Source organism: Amphiura filiformis, chromosome 1 (assembly GCF_039555335.1).
Source record: "Amphiura filiformis chromosome 1, Afil_fr2py, whole genome shotgun sequence".
Lineage (NCBI taxonomy): Eukaryota > Metazoa > Echinodermata > Ophiuroidea > Amphilepidida > Amphiuridae > Amphiura > Amphiura filiformis.
In genome coordinates, this window is record NC_092628.1 from 96993614 (window position 1) to 97015084 (window position 21471).

General features: G+C 35.3%; 1 protein-coding gene across 1 annotated transcript in view; it reads right to left on the minus strand.

Moving 5' to 3' along the window:
- Window positions 1-398: 398 nt before the first annotated feature.
- The window catches only part of LOC140159032 (uncharacterized), a 39283-nt gene continuing 18210 nt past the window's right edge, over window positions 399-21471 (minus strand). The window contains exons 8-20 of the mRNA XM_072182359.1: window positions 21034-21144; window positions 20367-20480; window positions 18387-18500; window positions 18021-18134; window positions 17076-17189; window positions 16801-16914; window positions 14907-15017; window positions 13055-13168; window positions 8993-9229; window positions 7470-7775; window positions 5013-5066; window positions 4229-4453; window positions 399-433 (exon numbers count right to left, since the gene is read on the minus strand). Of these exons, the coding sequence (XP_072038460.1) occupies window positions 414-433; window positions 4229-4453; window positions 5013-5066; window positions 7470-7775; window positions 8993-9229; window positions 13055-13168; window positions 14907-15017; window positions 16801-16914; window positions 17076-17189; window positions 18021-18134; window positions 18387-18500; window positions 20367-20480; window positions 21034-21144 (1748 nt within the window). The 3' untranslated portion in view covers window positions 399-413. The remainder of the gene's footprint in view (window positions 434-4228; window positions 4454-5012; window positions 5067-7469; window positions 7776-8992; window positions 9230-13054; window positions 13169-14906; window positions 15018-16800; window positions 16915-17075; window positions 17190-18020; window positions 18135-18386; window positions 18501-20366; window positions 20481-21033; window positions 21145-21471) is intronic.

A 21471-nucleotide genomic window follows, 5' to 3' on the forward strand; every position in this document is an offset into this window, starting at 1 on the left:
AGACCAATATGAAAAACACTGGAATGCAACAAGACAGTCAGTTTTTAATTCCGCCTAAAATATGAACCCAAGAAAAAGTATCCTCATATTTAAACACCTACCCATGACATAAATTAATTTTCAAACACATGATGAATGGAGTCCTCTTTGAGCTCTGATCTGTTTTTAGAGTTGTTCTCTGATTCTGTAATTAGTGTAACAGATTCCAAATAGCCTCCACATGATCTGAGGTTTTGGAAATGGTTAAAGGGCATTGGACCTCAACTATTGCCTGAAATATAAAGCAAATACTCAGCACTGAAGACAAAGTAAGTTCAGGTTGAAACCTGGTGCTGTGATACAGATTTACATGTCATCATTTGCTTGCTTACCTATATAGAGGCTTGCTACTACAAAGCCCATGATTAATCCAATCAACACGACACATACAACCCTACAAAAATGAAAACAAAATAGGTGATTATAGAAAAATAACCTCATACATAAATTACAGAAGTATATTATTATAAACTAGTATGCCCAGGGAGACAACTTGTATTTCAAGTTGTGTATCACTAAAAAACAAAAAATAGAAGTAAAGGTCTTTTTGTCACAGCCGAGCGAGAAATTTTGTTTAGGTGATACGTGTAGGTTCAATTATCTGATAGTTAGGCTCACATCACCCACCTAGTCTACACCATGTTAGGCTCAGTGGCATAGCCAGGACTTGTGACTTTTTCAGAAGGGGCAACTGGAAGGGGGCAAAGCAAATTTAAAGGCAGGCAAAATTTGAAGTCAATAGTCAAAATAGGCTAAAAAGAACATAAAAGGCATAAAAATCTTACATATCAGGGTGGCCAGCATTGGGTGGGAGTATAGATTTCTCACAGGGGGACAGCTGTCCTTCTTTGCCCACCCCTGACTCATGGGCGTCAATTCGTCGAAATGATCCGTTTTTTGTTCTTTTTAGCCACTTTTTAACAATTTTGGCTGGTTGTCCCCCTCATATTTTAAGCCGGATTGGCGCTAGTGCCCTGGCTATGCCACTGTTTAGCCTTCATCTTTGGATCATTAGATCACCAAAATTAACTTGAAATGTACAAACAGGTGGGTGCAAAGAATTGTTGGCACCTGGAGAGGGGGCACAGCAAAATGGGTAAAGCAATTTACATGTAGTGCACAGACATTCTATCGCACAGTATTATTGCAAATTGTCATCATAATTTCATCTATGTGACAGATTCAACCATTCTCTTACTAATACATGAAAAAACTGAAACCTGCAGACAGCAACCGCTAGAAAACAAAGGATTTGCCTACCTTCAAAAGTGGATTCCTATTAGTGCTCTTTTGCTTATAAGAATATACTCTTACCAAAATGCATTGCGATACGTACCATTTGATCTATACAGCAAACATACAGAATATTAACAACTTAATAAAAATACACATCAGAATAACAACTCTTATTGATAACAAGAAGTTGACCTGAAATTAGTGTGCAAAAGTACAGTAAAGTTATTCAAAACATTTGTAGACTTACGTCTTCTTACCAAGCCCTCACCTCAGACTTTATCCTGATATTGTTGTGTCAACGATTTCACTGTAAAAATCAGAGGTCGGCCAACACAACTATTTCACTGTAAAACTCATAGGCTGGCAAAGAAGTTTCTAACTAGGGATCAAAATGAACTCCAAATGTATTAAAAAGCATAAGTGACATAGCTGCTGGGGGAAGGGGCGATTGTCCTCCTGATGAAATTTGGCCCTTTGTGCAATTGAATTGTATAGCTGTTGCATCTTTACAAAGAACAACTAATTAAAAATCATGCAATATTGTATCATAAAATGTGTGTTTTTACTTGTCAGTTTTGAAGACCAAGTATCAATTACCACCAAAAATCCAAACTATGTCACTGAAAAACATGTGTCAAATTTCTATACTTGAATATTTGTTTTTCTGCATTATGTGGAAAATAGATATGACTAATTACTGTAATAATTATTTATATACTATTCTATAGTATGTAAAACCTGCAATTATATAATCAGTTACTGTAGTTAAATCTCTTTCCTTGAATTTACAGCAAACCTACAAACATATTAATAACAGAATAAACATTTTCAAACATAAAATAGAAAAGGAAGAGAGAGAGAGAGAAAAGGAATCAGAAAAGTCATAGAGCTGTATACGGTTACTAATATACAGCTTTATGGGAAAAGGCTGAGTAGGTGTTGTGCCATAAAGTGTGCTTGATCGCCAGTGGACGCATATGCTATGAAGGATGCGTGTACTATTATTTAGTCCTGTTAATATTCAAATTCTGCAAACATCTGCCTTAAGGGATCTGGAATGAGCGTTTTGAGCGTTTCAACAGTATTTTTTATGGAACATGAGAGCACCTCAGGCGTGTCGAATTGCATTCTGAATACTGAAGCATGTCTTTCTGATATCAAATAATTTTCATTTTTGAAAATCACAATATAATACAAATTTTATGACAAATTATAAAAATTTGATATTTTTCAAATTTTTGATATATAACAGTCCTCAAAGTAAATTTTATAAATCTAATGATATAGTCTTAAAGTGTATGTAGCTGGGAGGAAAAGCCGACGATCAATTGAAAATTTTGACCTTTCATATTGAAGATATGGATTTTTTCCCCAAAAGACCTAATTTTTTTTGGTGTTTTGGGAAAAAAAATCCATATCTTCAATAATGAAAGGTCAAAATTTTCAATTGATCGTCGGCTTTTCATCCCACCTACATACATCGCGTAAGTATAAATCATCAGATTTATAAAGTTTACTTCAGTACTGTTAAATATCAAAAATATCAATTTTTAATGATTTGCCATAAAATGTGTATTACATTGCGAATTTCAAAAAATCAAAATTATTTGATATCAGAATGACATTCTTCGTATTCAGAATGCAATTCGATATGTCTGATGTGCTCTATAATGTCCCACAATAAATACTGTCCAAACGTTCATACCCCATCCCTTAATAGGGTGTGACAAAGCTGGTGAACCAATGTAATTTTGTCTCTGTATTTACTGTGTTATTTGGAGGAAAATTACCCAAATCACTTTTGCTTTGTACACACTGGTGCCTTATGTGGTGCACTAGGGCCTCTACAGGTAATTTATCCTGGAAACTAGGATTGAGTTCAGAACTGGGAACGGTCCCCTTCTCTTTTCAAATAGTTCCAACACCTAATGACCCTAAGTTCCTGTACACAGGGCCAACAGCTTTACATGACTTCTGAACCATGAGAGTGATTTATACAATGTGTTCTTTGGGGAATATTAAACAAATCAAAACAAAATATGAACAATGTCATAATTTTCAAATAAAAATGCCCCATGTGCTTACACATTAGGTTCATTAGTAAAGTGAGAGCTGAGCAAATTTCGGGCACCTTATAAGCTTGAAGGCAATTAAAAAAAGGGGAGTTATTACATCCAACCGCAGAGAGGCAAGTTACCCATTGTGGATTACAAAAATTGAGAATGGTACACAGGGTAATATAAATCCAGAATGGTAGTCGGTCAGTGCACTAAGGTTGTTTAATATTTTAGCCTTATCACCCAACTGCATTCTTGAACGTAGACTACTTTGATTAGGCTCTTTCAAAATCAGTATTTCCTATTCCCTGAGTTCCAGTATAAATGCCAAGGGTCTATGGTCCCAGTACCCCCGGTAAGCACACAATCCCGAAAAAAAAATCCTATTCTTGGGGCATACTGTATACAGTAGGTGGCATTTTTTGATTGGGCAGGGTTTGTGAAACAAAGTAGAAATGTTTTTCAACAAACATTTTTGAAGTAGACTACTTTGAATGATATGTTTTGTACATTTTGTTTTATGAATTACGCATTCTGCTAACCGTCCAGCGCAAGGTACTATGCACATACTTGACGTCACGCGCATATACATACGAGGGTTAATGCTTACAAAGGACCTTGCAAAAGATTATAAATGGATATAAGAGGTGCCTTTGGCCACAGATCAGTGACTTCCTGTAAAGTGCAAATGATCTTGTGAAATTGTGCTATATGAATAATCTACCATAATTTCAATTTTTAAGACTCAACATGAAATGAGCAATTCTGCCAAAATGTGGCTCCCTGATTTATGTATGAACTACATACACCCCTGCAGACTGGCTGTGGTGCATTTCAGTAATATTTATGCATCCAAAGTCCTAAACCTATTGTAAGTCCCAAACAATCATATTTACCTGCACAATTATCTTCGTCGCTATTATCCATGCAGTCATCTACCCTTCCATCACACCATTGATCCCACTCAATGCATCTCCCATTAGCACAGTTGAAAGTTGTATGAGGACAACATTGTAATTCATCACTTCTATCAACGCAGTCAGGATAGGTATCACACCAAAATACTTCTTGAATACACTCACCACTGTTGCATTGTTCATACCCGTCCAGGCAAAGTGAATCTTTAACAAAATATCGTAATTTGCATTATTTTCTTAGATATTTGTGCAACTGATATTAATAGTGTCAAAAGAAATTTTAACAGGGATGTTTTGAAGTTATAGGGATTACCAGTGACTTGCCCAACCAGAACACCCTTAAATGCAAAACTTCAGATGTTTGTATTGGAACCTGAACAAGCATAGATATGCTAACAAACAGACAAAAATATTCAAGTTAATTGTAAACATAAAACATGACATGTAGGCCTATAATAAAGATAAAATTAAAGTAATTCTGTACTTGACACAAATGGTGCGAGTGAGGATGTTGAATTTGGTAACCAGGGTTTTCGTATCAGCGCTAGCAGTCGACACTATGATAACAATTTACACTTAGAGGCAGTTATTTGAAATGTTTGTGAAATAGAAATGATATTTTATAATAACATTTCAGTTAAATTATTGATTGTTTGGTGAAACTGGACAAAATATTTAGCATAAAAAATCTCAGATAAATCCCTTGATAATGTGAATTGAAAAGGAAACATTAAAAGTGGGATCAAAGTTTAAATTTTGTTACCTATCATTGTGGTTCCTGTATCTGTAGTGGCTGCATCTGTTGTAAAATCTGCTTCTGTCATAAGAACAAATAATGTATACATCAAAATAAGAAATAAAAAAGAAGGGGGGGGGAGGATAATTTGCTGCAAATGGGTAATGACCTATATAATAAAAATTCCTTTAAAAAAGGAATGGGGCGCCCAAATTATGTGAGCTTGGACGTGATATGGTGAATTCCATGGCATGGTGTTTAGATTTGGTCCCGGGGATTTGGTATCATAATGATTTTTTCTAGGGAAGAGTAGAAGATGATCAAATGCAAGACAAATGTGTTTGATTGGGGAAGGTGTATCACAGGACCGTTTTGGATGAAATAAATTGAATTGGAATGAAGCTGTCGTGTCAATTTGCGATTATGTGGGGTGGGGAGTTCAATTTTGGGGCATATTGTAGTGATGATATTGCTTTGGATATTGAATATTGTTGAATTTAGATTATGCAGGGGGTATATGATGGATAGTATAGAAGAGGATCTACCCTATGTTGACCAAAAGAAAAGTTTTATGAATGTATAACGTCTGTGATACATATACATCATAACGTCTGTGATACATATACATCATCTACTTGCTAATACACTGAAAATCTAATAGAGATGAAGGATAAAAGACAATTACAGAACATTCATTCTTCAAAAGTAGCTATATGGGTATACAATGTTTACAAGATAAGAACGTTAATGTTTTGTACATGAACGTAACATCTTTGATACATAGTTGTTAACACACTGAAAATCTGACTAGAGATTTACAATTTGATGATATCCAAAAGAATACTTACTAACTTAGCATTGAAGAATTAAAATAATTACAGAACTTTCATTTGTTAACATACACGTAGCAATGATTAACAATGTTGAAAATACAAACGTAACGCTTTGTTCATAAACATAACATCCTCGACACATCTAGGATCCGCATAATCTGTTGATTAATGTCATAAACAGTCACAAAAGATTTATGGTCTGATCATTTTATCATTTTAAGGGGACCCGATATTGCATTTGGAAGAACCTGGCTTTTCAATTACTATCAAAACTGCTGGGTACCAAACTTTTTGATACAGCTTGTATAGTATTAGTAATTTGTTCTAATTTCCATGCAAAAGGAGCCAGTTGTTTCATCCTTAAAACAAATAGGCTACACCATAATTTCCAATTACCCCATGCAGATAGATAAGACCTTGGTAAGATAAGCGTGTTAATTGTTATGTCACTATCACTATCTTGATCTTGATAAGATGCCTGACTTTGAAACTTTGGGTACAAAAACTCATACTCTGCAAGTTAGGTCAAATTTTGCACTATGATTGTTTATTTGAGCTTATTGGACTATGCCATTCAGATTAGGCTATTGTAATCCAAAGTGTTGGTCACCGTCTATCGGGTTCTAAGAGGCGGTAAACTGGTTACAAAGGTCAAAGTGGTTACAAAGGTCAAAGGTCTCGATTTATTTGGTGTTTTTACAAATCCATTAATTTTGTCTTTTAAACAAAGAATATCCGCACACCATTTTATCCGGTGCATAACAGAAAACAATAATAAAATAAAATCCAAGCATATTGTGGATTTATTTCTGAGCAAGGGCATAATTTTAGCAAAATAGCACAACAATTGCGGAGTAAATCTAGTAAGACTGAAATTAGAAGCTACTCACAAGTACATGCCAATATTGTGGGACGCCTCCGTAGAGGGCGCCCCAAAAACAAAATACTTTTGCAAAAAAATAGTCCCAATTCATTTCCTGACAATTAATGTGTTAAAGCATTCAAATATCACAATTAGGCCAAAAAAAAAGTTGTTTGTTTGTCCTCCACCGCCCGCTCCTCAGATGAAGGCCTGTATTCATATACCAATATTTTTTTTTTTATATTTTTTTTAAATTTTTATAAAATTAAGTAAAATTCAATTTTTTTTTCAGATTTGGAGTATCTCTGGACCTAGCTAGAGCTAAATGCTAAGATCTTTCATGATTGAAAATATAAAAAAGCCCCCCAAAAACATTTTGTGTCTTCAATATGCAAAGTTATAACTTGTGTTCATGTCATAGTCTATTATTTTTAGTGACTTCAAAATACATTGCAGTTGAAATCATTAAAAGACTATGACATGAACACAAATTATAACTTTAACTGCATATTAAAGAAACAAAATGTTGGTTTTTTTAAAGTCACCATGAATGATTGTAGCAATAGCTCTAGCAAGGTCCAGGAATACGCCAAATCCAAAAAAAAAATTTAAAAAAAAAAAAAAAATCCGCCCGCCCGCACGTCCTCTTTCAAAGCTGTGGAGGACAAACAAACAATTTTTTTTTTTTTTTTGCCTTACAATGGAGCCAAATAATACGGTCCAATGCGAAGCGAAAAATGCCCTTAGTTACCTCAGTAAACCAAAAGTAAACTACCATAGCCAACTTACTTGTTTCAAAGGTCAATAGAGGTATTTTAACATCAAATGATTCTTCTCCTTGCCCTTCAGTATCTATGACAGGTTCAATTAAAACATCATACGTCGTTTCTGGTTGTAAACCAGTTACTCTGATCTCAGCACCAGCTTCAGCAGGAACATACACTGTGTGTAAAAGGCTACCATCTCGAGAAATTAGTGTTACTACGTATTTTGTAATAGCCCTCCGAGGTTCACCTGTTAGTTCTGGTGCATCTCGATCCACATTGAGTGTGATGGATCTTCCGCCAATGTTTCGTATTGCTGGGGCAGGTAATTCTGCAACAAAACACAAGTCATATTTAAAACACCCTCCAAAAAAGGGTCATATTTCTATGTCTATGTCATAGTAAAGTGGTATGATGATGCAATTGAATACCTGAGTGGAAGAAGGGCCCAACTCCATTTTTTTACAAAAATGAGTTAGACCCAGCATTTTATTGCCAGCAGACTGTTCTTCCTTGTGTGTGAAAGATGAGCCAAAATCCACTCTCTAAATAGTCTTCCACATACACTTAATCATGGTTTTCATGGAAGAAAGGCCCAACTCCATGGAGTTGTGCCCTTCATCCACAAATATTGGGTTAAAGAGGAATTTTGTTCATCCATGAAATCTGCTTTTCACTACAACAAACTTTCTTGCTAACATATTACATGCTTCTACTTGTGCAATTAATGGATAAATATTAAATTTCTGTGCCTATTTATAACACATCTGGTTACAGAACTGGCACTTGCAATATATTAGCGGAAGAAGGGCCCAACTCCAGCTTGTATTAAGACCAGTACCGTTGCCATGGAAACATCAAATATAATTTCGAATGTATGTAATATTGTATGTTCATGTATTAAATATCCCCTGAAGATGAAAATATTCTGTCTACAAAACTTTTCCAAATATTAAGTTTTTTCTTAATATCTCAAAAACAGTTTTGATGGAGTTGGGCCCTTCTTCCACTCAGGTATTCAATTGTGCAAGCCCATGCACCTTCAAATTATAAGCATTCAAAACATGGCCATGCAAACGTTCACATTTTAAAGACACTGCACAGACAGGCGTATGAAATTTTACTCATTGTATTGGCGTCACTACCTTGCCAAGGTGACAAATGGTATAGAGACCTCAATTAAGGTTATTAATTATTTTAAACTGTTGTGATTTGGTAGTTCACAGCATCTTACGAATGGTAGTGAGCTTTGGCAAAAACTGCATTGCTCAATTCATAGCGAGCATGTAGAAGAATTAAAATATCACATATTTACTTTTATAGGTGCTGCGGTTCTTGAGTTACGTTGTAAAGAGGGCTGAAACAACAACACTTTTGTAAAACGTACGTAACTCATTAAAAACAATAAATTAAGCAAGTTTGCAAAGTATACGATTTGTAGAATGAACTTTTGCAAAACATCAAGGTGTTATATATTGATCTAGATAATGAAAATCGAATTTTAGGTTGCTTCGACCAACAATACCTCGTCTACCCTTAATTACTTACCAACACAGATTTGAGATTCGTCACTGTTATCTCCACAATGATTTCTTCCATCACAGACATTTTCTTTATCCATACAAAGGCCATTTGAACAGAGGAATTTAAATGGACAGGTAGCACAGAAAGCTTCATCTTCATCACTGCTATCATAACAGTCTTGAAACCCATCACATGCCCAATCTTCAAAGACACATGATCCATTGTCAGCGCAAGCAAATTCATCTGGTAAACATGTTGGTCCTTAATATCAAACATAAAAATAAACTAGAGCGGTTCTCGGGTTGCGCGGTTTTCGGCATACGCGGTTGGTGTGTAAGGTTGTTGGGTGATGGTATGGTAGTGGTTGTGTTTAGATGTGAGTTTCTTTTCAGAACCCTGTATGGGCGAAGCCTGGATTGTGGATGGGGAGTGTGGGGTGATTAAAGAAGGAAATAATATGGAAATGTATTAAATAGGCCGCTCGGCTGTGTAATGTTTTTACAAGATGCCCAGAGCACGGGTTGGGATATGGGATATCCCCTCGTGGTGTCGAGTTCACAACAGGTGTTGGTATTGCTTTACCAAAACAACCCGAGCCGTGTGGTGGAAGTTCAGTTTGTATGTATAGACAGTTTCCTAGCAATATTGACTGTACCCACCAAGTTTCATGCCCATACGACAGATGTTAGTCATTTGACCTCAGATGACCCCTAAGTGACCTTGGATTACCCCCAAAATGACCTTCCAAACATTTGACTCTTAATGTTGACTGTACTCACCAAATTTAATGCTGTTATGTCAGTTTTTAGTAATTTGACATCAGATGACCCCTGGGTGACCTCGGATGACACCGAAACGACCTTCCAATAATTTGAATCTAAATGTTGACTATACCCACCAAGTTTCGAGCCCATAACAGTTTTTAGTAATTGGACCTCAAATGCCCCTGGGAGACCCAGGATGACCCCGAACAGACCATCCAAAAATTTTACTCTAAGTGTTGACTATACCCACCAAGTTTCGTACCATTATGACAGTTTTTAGTCATTTGACCTCAGATGAACCCTGGGTGACCTTGGATGACCCCAAAATCTATTCAGCTCTACAAATACAACTGACCAAGTTTAGGCGATACACCATGTTGTTAAAACCCCTGTAGACCCTATAAGGAACAAACCAAAAGATCGATGACGTCCTATAAACGTAACTAGTTTCATTTCTCAGCCGACCCCTCCCTCCCTGCCAGAAACGTAATAATGAAATGTTGAAAATTTTGACATAATAATAATAATGACACATTCTTCAGACCGATGGTTTTGTACAAACGTAATCGAGTATTTTTACCCCCTCACCCCTAAACGAAACTAGTATAGACGTCATTGATCTTTTGGTTTGTTCCCTAATACTCGGCATCATCGCACATGTTGACTGCCAAACTTCATCACAACATAAACTTCGAAAACGATCCATTTATTACCTTCTGTTTGTATCAATTGCCAGTGAGCAAAATACACATGCTCTGTTCACTATACACAGCAAGGTATAGGTAGCTATGTGCACGATATTACAACCTCTACCTTGCTGCATTTGATTTGCAGTTCTGACATCTGGCCTGCGCCGGTTTAATAACCAGGTCAGACCTTTGGAGCGGGGCTAGACAGGGATGACAGAATGCTGTGTCGTCATAAATTAAATAAAATGTATTACTTTTGGTAAACAAGGGTTGTCTGAGAAGAAAAAATGTGGAAAGGTGAAAAGCAAAATGAAAAAAAAGAGAAGTAAAAACAGAAGGGGAAAATGGGGAGAAACGGGAGGGAAATTATGATTTCCTTTCTCCATGCTCAAAATTAAATGTTGAGATTAAAGTTTTCATTTTTCGTTGGAAAGGGTGTGCCCGAGTGATTGCGTATTAAAACAAACGTTAACAAACAAAAACAAAATTCCCTGAATTGTTATGCCAAAATAAAAAATTTAATCTTGTAAATTTTTGGCTCTATGTAAAGTTTGGAAGGATTTTTGTTTCTCAAAAAAGAAAAAAAATCTGGGGTCATAATGAGTCAAAAGATGTGTTTTATATAGTAAATGAAGTAAAAATTATGATGCGCAGTGATTATGCCACGTTATTAAATTTCTAATCTTAATATTTCGTCTTTTTGTCAAAATTCAAAAAGTATTTAGTTTTCTTTAGTTGTGGCGTTAAAATACCCAAACAATTAAGTTTCTGACGAAACAGTTCTTTCAGGGACACCCTGTATATAGCATGTTTGTACTACAGTATCGATTTTATTGAAGGTCACTGGTAAATAAACACTTGATAGTCTGTGCCTCGGGCCAGACTGTATGTAACTATCACGATGTTTGTTCGGATCGCCCGACACAAATTGGCTGTGTAGGAGACTAGGTCTGTGCAAACAAATTAACGACTTTATAGCGGGCGCGAGTGTTTCTAAAAAGCAACACAAAAGCAAACAAAAAAATACACCCATTGCCCGCTATTTACCGTCATGAAATGAACGACTCTAATCATGTACCGCATTAAATGAACGACTCTAATCAGCTGCGGCAATTCCCCAATGGTGGATAGGCCTATACTATATACACGTATTCTTATTCGTGCATTTGACGGACTTGGGTGTTTTTGTTTTTGTTAAATATCTCCTCTCCTGAACACATATTATTATAGAAAATCTATCTACTTCTTCATTCGAATACATACTATATACCCTGCAACTTTCAATATATACAGTGGCTAGATAAACCCTTAAACGTGCGAACAAATATTGCAAAACAAAATTAAAGTATGGCTCTCCGCCTATGGCTCCGCCCATACAAAGATCAATGTAGAGCAATCAGACCCATTATCTTAATTCATACCAGAAATATCAGTTATACTTTAAACAATGCATAACAAGAATGAGAAGTGGTAATTGTTTTCAGAATATGTCAAGCATCAATCACAGGGTAAGGAAACAAGGAGGTTCTGTAGAAAAGTACCACAAGCCTTGTCTGCTTTCATGACCGACTGTTTTGCGATTATCTTTGGCAACAGAAGTTTTATTGACAGTTTGAAAGAGAACATTGTCCATTATAATTTCCTGCAAAATCGGCGATGGTGCAAAAATGTTCACCCTACCCACTACCTCCACTATACCCTACCCTACCCCTATCTACTGCACCCTACTCAACCCCACCCACCCCTATTTACCCCACCACACCCCACCCCACCAACCTACCCCTACAACAAAAGAGTCCACCCTTACAACACCCATCCACAAGTTACTACTCTCTTTTTGTTGTTGTTTGTAGTGGTGGTAGTGATGATGATGCTAGTGTTTTCCCTTATTTTGTTCGCAATTTGTTCCAGTCCATCCTTACATACATGTATATGTATACTGTGCCAAATAAGTATCCAAACACTTGGAAAAAAATACTAATTTTAAAACTGAACCATATTTGGGACTTTGGGTAAATTTATTTTTTAATAGATGCACTATCTAACCCTGCACATTATGACATCCCATTGAATCCAATGTGACCTGAAGAAGTAAAGTTACAAACATTTGATTGGACAAAGATCCAAGTTTAAAAGTGACAAACTGCCCTATTTAAAAATCCCTGGTATGTTCTGGTATAGGAAAAGAATACATACCGGTGAATAGCAATGGGCTCTAGAAGTAAACTCCTTTATACCTCTTCAATAATTGAATGTTTACATTTGAAAACATCATCAAAACAAGCAATTTTTGTTTGAATGAAATGTTTTCTTAGTGTATGCTGTCTGATTATGAAATAATAATTGAAGATACATGTTCAGCATAATTAGGAAATATTGATTGTCCTCTCTGGATCCTCAACTGCATCAGCGACAGCAACTTAATAAATGTTATAGTATCATTCTCATCATGAGAACCACTTAACATTAAGTTTATAATCGTGAATTCTATTCTAAGAGATATCTTCAACAAAATTATAATTGCATCAGAATGCATTTGAATACAAAAGATGGGATTAAATTCCTTCATATTTCATTCTTAGGAAGGTACTATTTCGGGGTACTATACATACCTACAAAGAAAATGTACTTACTAGTTTCACACATAACACCGGTATAGCCAGCAGCACATTGACATTCGTATCCCTCGATTCCATCCACACATCGTCCACCATTAAGACAAGACAAGTTTCCACATTCAATATTGTCTGCAAGACAAATTTAATAAAATTGTATTATTATTTCTGTAAAGGCAAATGAACACACTAACAACAAGTGCAATTTTGAGGCATAGATTAAGAGCAGATATAATTTTATTATAGAGTCCCACCTCTCTTATCCAGCCATAATATGCCCAAGCATTGGCCGGATAAGTGAAAATCTGGATAAGTTAATTATGTTGGAACAAACAAAGTTTACTCAACATGGGCGTATAATACTGAAATATGGCATTTGAGTGATGTACATGCCACATTGATGTCATACTGAATCCTTTAGAGCAATATCATATCAATATCTTTCAATATCTGAAAGCAATTAGAGGAAAAACAATAAATGCATCAATATCTGAAAACAGATCTAGATAATAATACAAATATTTCACATTACTATGGCATGATTACAATTAGTTAATAATCACTACCTGGGCATAGAAAAAATCAGAGAGCATCACTTTAAATTACTTCAATACAAATTGTTCAATTCTACCTAATTTTGCCTAAAAGTGTTGTAGTAATCTGTCTGTGTTTCCAATATTTGATTTAGTGTTAATATTTATTGAAAATCAAATCCTTGAAACTACCCCTGATCCTGATCATGTGATGTCTTTGTGGTGGCAGTCATTCTAAAGCTAGCCAAAGTAAATAAATACACTGTGTGTTATTCTAAATATGATAAAACATTTTTAAATATTTATAAAAATTTTGCAATTTTAGTTTATTGGTATCATCATAAAAACTACTATGTGAATCACACTAGAACATTTCTGACACATCACCAGAGGCGAAGCCAGGAGTGTTGTGGCCCCCCCCCCAAAACAAAAAATATTTGGCAAATGCCAAAAAGGTCCACTTTAAGGGATCTAGAATGAGCATTTATGGCATTTCGACAGTATTTTTTGTGGGACATGAGAGCACCTCAGGCGTATTGAATTGCATTCTGAATATGAAGCATGTCTTTCTGATATCAAATAATTTTCATTTTTTGAAATTCACGATATAATACAAATTTTATGACAAATTATTAAATTTGATATTTTTCAAATTTTGATATATAACAGTCCTCGAAATAAATTTTATAAATCTAATGATATATTCTTAAAGTGTATGTAGCTGGGAGGAAAAGCCGACGATCAATTGAAAATTTTGACCTTTTATATTGAAGATATGGATTTTTTTCCCAAAAAGACCTATTTTTTTTTGTGTGTTTGGGGAAAAAATCCATATCTTCAATAATGAAAAGGTCAAAATTTTCAATTGATCGTCGGCTTTTCATCCCACCTACATACACTTTAAGTATAAATCATCAGATTTATAAAGTTTACTTCAAGTACTGTTAAATATCAAAATATCAATTTTAATGATTTGCCATAAAATGTGTATTACATTGCAATTTCAAAAAATCAAAATTATTTGATATCAGAAGGACATTCGTTGTATTCAGAATGCAATTCGATATGTCTGATGCGCTCTAATGTCCCACAATAAATACTGTCCAAACGTTCATACCCCTTCCCTTAAGAGCGTTGCGGGTGAAAAAAATAAAGGTTTTTCATACTTTTTAGTTTAGATCAAATTAGGTTCTTTGTGCTTTCTTGGTCAAAAAAGTCCAACATTTTTGGGAAAAGGTCCACTTTTGTAAAAAAAAAGGTCCACTTTGTCAAAATCTGCCCCCTCTCCCAAAAATAAATCCTGGCTACACTCTTGATCACATAGTATAATTACTTACTAATATCACAATTAGTTCCAGTCCATCCTGGGGTACAGATACATGTGTAGCGAGCTATACCATTTATGCACTGGCCATTTACACATGGGTTGCTTTGACATTCATTAACATCTATATAATATTTAAAAAAATTTAAAGTACAATTAGTCTAAAATGAAATTGGAATAAAAGGGTAACATAACAAAATGTTAATGGATATACCATATTCGTTCCAATAAGCACCCATGCCCCAATAAGCGCCCACCCAGGGTATTTTCAATTTGCTAAAGGGTACCATAATGTTGAAGTGACGGATAGACATCGATATAGTGAAATAGCTAGAAGACTAGAAGTCCTGTGTAAACTTGTAATACATTTTCTGCATCAAAAAAGCTGCTAGAACATCTCAGGACCCTTTTATAACATACATAAATTTGTCTCTAAACGACCCTTACGAAAAAATTAGGTAAACCAGGTAAAAAATAAGTGCCCACCCAAAATGACTTTGTTAAGTGCCCTGGGCACTTATTAGAATGAATACGGTATTAATGGTTATAAGCTTGATTTGTGCACTGGTCAAGCAAAATGAGGACAGAGTCGCCAAAATTGTTTAAGGGTAATGAGTTTCTTTACCTTTTAAATCCTTTCATTTTATTTATACCCACGGCAGAAAATTAAGCCATTGTATTCATGGTAGATTTTGATGATATTTGAGATGTTTGTTTAATCAGTATTAGACTCATCCAAGTCTCAGATATTTATGTGCTTCTAAAAATAAGTGGAGGCATTTTGAGGAAGATTATTAAGAGTCTATTTCCATGAGAAAGTTTCATTGAGATGCACATATTTTTAAGATGCAAGGTTTTTTTCCCGTGCCAAGCTGTATAAGTCAATCAGTTGTATAAGTCAATAGAAGTAACTTAATATTTTTTCATTCATTCAACTTATTTATTTTCCATCAAAAGGAATAAAAAAATTATATATTAAGCAATATGATTAAGATACAAAGACAATCTTGGAGGAACATCAAAAAACAAACCCGCCTTCTACAAATTACACAAAGACACGCACTACACAATGGTGACAACTGCATCAACAAAACTGTTTGATATGATATATCACCTCATTAATAGCTATTGTGATCTAATTATCATTTCTGAAGGGGCTACCCTGCCTAAAAAGTGTAAATAAAGAGGTAAATTAATTAATTCCTGTATATCCTGGTAAACAGGCACACACATAGAAGTTGATTTGATTCAGACAAACACCACCATTCTGGTAAGGTCTTGTGGCACATTCAAAATCTGTTCACAGTGTATAATTTCACATTACATTCTATTTTATTTTGAAAATAAAAACAGATTGATATTAAAATTGAAATGTGAATTTGTAAAATAAACTGACAGGCTCTTGGAGATTGTTCCAGAGTCTATTGCAAAATGGTTCAGAAGCATATTCATTGTGTCTCTGTTCCCAGCGAATTCCTGTATACTCTACAAGACATTGACAGACATAACCCATTGATACCATCCAAAACAGCTTTTGAGAATTGACCAATCACACGGTCGTTGCTAGGCAAGGTCAAGGTTCTGTCATGCAGGTCGCGCGATCATGTTATTCTATGAAAAGTACGCTGACGCAGAAGGTACATCCTCTCATGATCGAGAAATTGTTATTTTGGCTATAGTACTATTGTTTTCAACTTTGTGATCATGAACAAATATTTATGACTTTTATACAAAATGCAACCCATTAACAATGAGCTAGCTTGTTCCTCGAAAAATATGAATAAGTTCCATGAGGGAAAAATCAGGACCATCTGCATACTCTAGGTTGCCTTAAGCTAAAGGTGATGAATGTACAGGATCAGGTACCTCTCCAGTTTATGACTTTGAAACCAAGTGAAGATAGATACTTATTTCACAGAAAGTTCCTGACCATCCTGGTTGACAGTTACATGTGTAGCGATTGATTCCATCAATACATTCACCCCCATTCTGGCATGGTCCACTTGAGCATTCATCAATATCTATGACACAAATGAAAATATTAAAATTAATGTACAAACTAATCTTTTATCTGTGGGTGAATACATACTAAGAACTTGTTCAATTAATATCATTTGTGTAAGAATAGAATATTACGTCTTTTGAAGGAACACCTTTTCAAGTAGAATTATTGACTACTTACTAATTTCACAGTTAAGTCCAGTCCATCCTGGTTGACAGGTACATGTATATTGATTAATTCCATCAACACATCGACCTCCATTCTGACAAGGGCGTGATTGACATTCATTGACATCTGGAATAGAAAAATTAAAACTGAACATAAATTTAAGAAATCACATGCTGACCTATAAATCACCTGCTTGTAACCCACAAATCAAATCCACAAAATGTGATTAAATTGTAACCTTTATAGTAAATGACCTCTGACATACTTTAGTTCAATGCAAATCATGTTCTAGGCTAAGGGGAAAAACAGATTGGTGAAAGATTAACAGGATACGACCAGGAAACAATAAAAGGAAGCAATCTGGATTCAGAAGATGTGGTCAAAACAAAGAGTGCAGAGAGTCATATTATAACTCGCCAGGTGAGTGCAGAGAGACATTATAACTCGCCAGGTGAGTGCAGAGAGTCATTATAACTCGCCAGGTGAGTGCAGAGAGACATTATAACTCGCCAGGTGAGTGCAGAGAGACATTATAACTCGCCAGGTGAGTGCAGAGAGACATTATAACTCGCCAGGTGAGTGCAGAGAGACATTATAACTCGCCAGGTGAGTGCAGAGTTTTTGTTGAAACTGAAGATTAGGTTGACTGTAAAGGTATGCACAAATCAAACAATATATTTCAGAAATGTCAAAAATAGAGATCTGAATTTGTAGTCATCTAACTTTGTGAATCTTTTAGAAATTAATAAATTTTGAAGAAAATCACTTACTGCAAATGAAAATCTAATTTTGCCCCTTATATATTGTATCAGCTTTTACTTGATCAGGTTTATTAATCCAATAATTAATATGTGAGTAAAGCAAACAACAAAACAGCAAATGACCCAAATGGATTGTACATCTTTCTTACACTACAAACTATTTTAACATACTTGTACAAATATATTTTCAGCTTACTTGTTTGACAGAACACGCCAGTGTATCCTGGTAGACAGTTACAGGTGTAGCGATTTATGCCATCAACACATTGCGCATTATTTTGACAAGGATTTGAAGCACACTCGTTAATATCTGATGATAAATAATTCAATTAACAAAATTCAAATTATTGTCATGTTTATAATCTAACAAATCAACAAAATACATATAAATGGTTTGCTGTTGTAATTTACACAACATTAAAGAAATGAGAAAGAGGCAAAAGAGGCACATACCCTGGAAATGAACCTCAGACATCATAAGATAAGACCTGTACATACATTAACACTTTGGGTCATCGGTAATGCCGTTAAATTTGTATAAATCGCTGCTTGATGAACTTACTGATTTCACAGTTGACTCCTTCATAGCCTGGAAGACACTGGCAGGTGTATTCACCAATACCATCTCTACATTGTCCGCCATTCTGACAAGGCATGCTTGCACATTCGTCAACATCTAGTGAATGTAAAGTACAACAATTATTACATATCTATTTCTATATAGCCACTGATACCAAATTATAGCTCGTTCCACTTATAACTGGCAAAAGAAGTATGTACTGACATAGTATGGCATGCACGTATTTGGGCACAGTGCTTACTTGTGTAAATGTCTGACTTGCTCTCGTTTAAGTGAATTTACACAAGCGTTGACACATATGAAGTAACAAAAAAATGAATCATTTTTTTTTGCCAATTATAAGCCAAATAAAATACAGATTTGCATCAGTTCAAAATGTATGATGTTGTGATTCATCTGAATTATTTTTATTCTGATAACCGTTTTTCAGGGGCATAGCTAGCTTTTTTGGTCAGGGGGGCAAAATAAAATTTCGGGGGCACAGACAAAAAAAATTACAGTTGCAGCATACCATATATGGACGATGTGCACGCGTAGCGCGTACAAAATCGGTATTTTACACTATTTTTGTCCATTATCAGGATGGAAATGGGCTTTATCTATAAAAATGTGCAAAAATTTTGTATTTTACACTATTTTGGCCCATTCGGGCTGAATTTTGGTAGAAAAGGGCTTCTTGCCCCCTTTTTTTTCTTTTGCCCTTCTGATTTTATTTTTTGTCAGAGGGTACTTATTCCTTTCATTTTTTGTCAGGGGGGGTACTCAAAGTGACTTAATTCAGCACTTATAATGTCACTGCCCTCTGTATAGCACCACATATGGAGCATGATGGAGCATAATAACTCGCGTCCGGCGCGTCTGCGTGGTTTACTTCGCTCGGGCAGCTAAAGCTGCCCTCGCGAAGTAAACCACGCAGACGACGGACGCGAGTATTGAATCCCTTTAACAACGAAAAGAAGCTAAATATCGTATAATTCACGATTATTTTACGAGGAATTTCAGTTAATCATTGCCACAGCCTTACAAAAACTTCGATGATTTCTCTTTTGATATCAGCAATAAAACTACAGAATACAACGGCAATGTTTAACCGCTACCTGAAAAATACTGAATTCAACTTGTTAAGCTGGCATACGCACAAAGGTTCCAGGCATGACGAATTTTACGCTCTCGCGTAGTAACGCGTAGTCTCGCTTCGCGTTCACAGATACGCTTCAGTAAAAGTGTGGGTTCATCACGGTTTAACAACGGTTGGCTCCTGTACAAAGGTATAGGAAGAGTTGTTGAAAAATCATTAAACTGTAGTCAAATTTCCAAGTTCACTTAAAATAAAAGGGGCTTTCATAAAAGTTATTGAAGTTAAATTGATATGCCATGCCTATAATAATATTAAATTACACAATAATAAGAAAAGAAAGATTAAAAAACAATAATTTCCCCATTCTCCAAATTCTAATCCAATAGATCCTTTGTACAGGCAAATATTGAATATTCATACAAATATATAGATGAGATATAACTATGTCATATCAATATGCTGGAAGGTACATTATATTATAACTTTGCTGTTTACTGCCTTATATCTGATTTGGCATGGTCAAACATGGCGAATACGCATATGTACTGTCAGGTATAGAACAATGGCCCAACAATTTGCTATGATGTGACATGTTACCTCAGCTATAATTGTGATGCGATCAAGCAAAATCAGTCGGAACTCGGAAACATTAAATTTTCAGTTTCTTACAGGATAGTAAAGAGCATTTACAAAACTGCATTTTGCAGAAAACCCCATTACAACTGAGCAACCAGTTCCAAAGATATGGGCAATTAAAGAGTCCCCAAAACAATAGGAAACAAAAGAAAATATTACCTTTGTTTGGCTATATCTCAAAATCAATATTTCCGAGTTCTGACTGATTTTGCTTGATCGCATCACAATTGAGATATAATTATACTTACTGATTTCACAGTTAACTCCAGTATATCCTGTTAAACAGGCACACACATAGAAGTTGATATTGTTCAGACAAACACCACCATTCCTGCAAGGTCCTGAGGCACATTCATCAATATCTGTTGAGAAATACAGGCAGATATACAAACTGTCAGAGCTGATAGCATCAGTGCTATTAACTTAACATATGAATAAGCATACAATTATAGGTTTATCCCATGTGCCTGGTGATCCATGAATACTTCTCTTGTGTTAATTCTTGGACACAGGTGCATATGTCCTGATGCCATACCAATGCATGTGTATACTTCACAGATACTCTGACCCTAGCAATCACATACTGTGGTTGGTTTAATTTTTTCAAGTTGTGCATAGTTTACAACATCATATGCTTAGGGAATGCTTGTGGGACACACTCATTACTTCCATGTGTACCATATTGTGTCTATTAAAGTCAGGAACAGCAGTTTATGCTGTGAAGTAAGATGTTTATAGTTAAAAGTTGAGCTTTAATTACAGTTGTTCAAAGAGGAAATGTTACAGCCTCTTACATCCTCTATTTCACATAATTGTTTTACTGTTCTGGTTTACATGTTTTTTGCATTAAAACAAAGTTGATGTAATTTTTATTTTCTTTGTTTGGTTGGAGCAAGAGCAGTATAATTAGCCTACCTGTATCACAAAGAGTTCCAGTCCATCCAGGTGCACAGGTACATGTGAAGCCATTTACCAGATCTGTACATGCTCCATTCACACATGGTCCACTAGCACATTCATCAGTATCTGAAAATGACATTTCATGCACATTTAGTCTCCATTTTCTTGAGAAAATGTCACCGAACTGATAATAAGTATAGTGTATGTATGCATACTATCAGTTCAGTTCAGTTTATTTCATCATATTTCATCTATACAAATAATTACAATATAAAAAAGCTTTTACAAACACTGTATAATATGGTGAAAATGATGAGGATGCCACTGAAATGCAGGGCGTGTTGTTGTTGTGGCACCCTTTACAAAAGGGCGCATACCTTGTGTGGGCACATTTATGAAGTTGTTCATTGTTGCAATGGAGAACTCATTCCTTGTGGAGATACATGTTTGAAA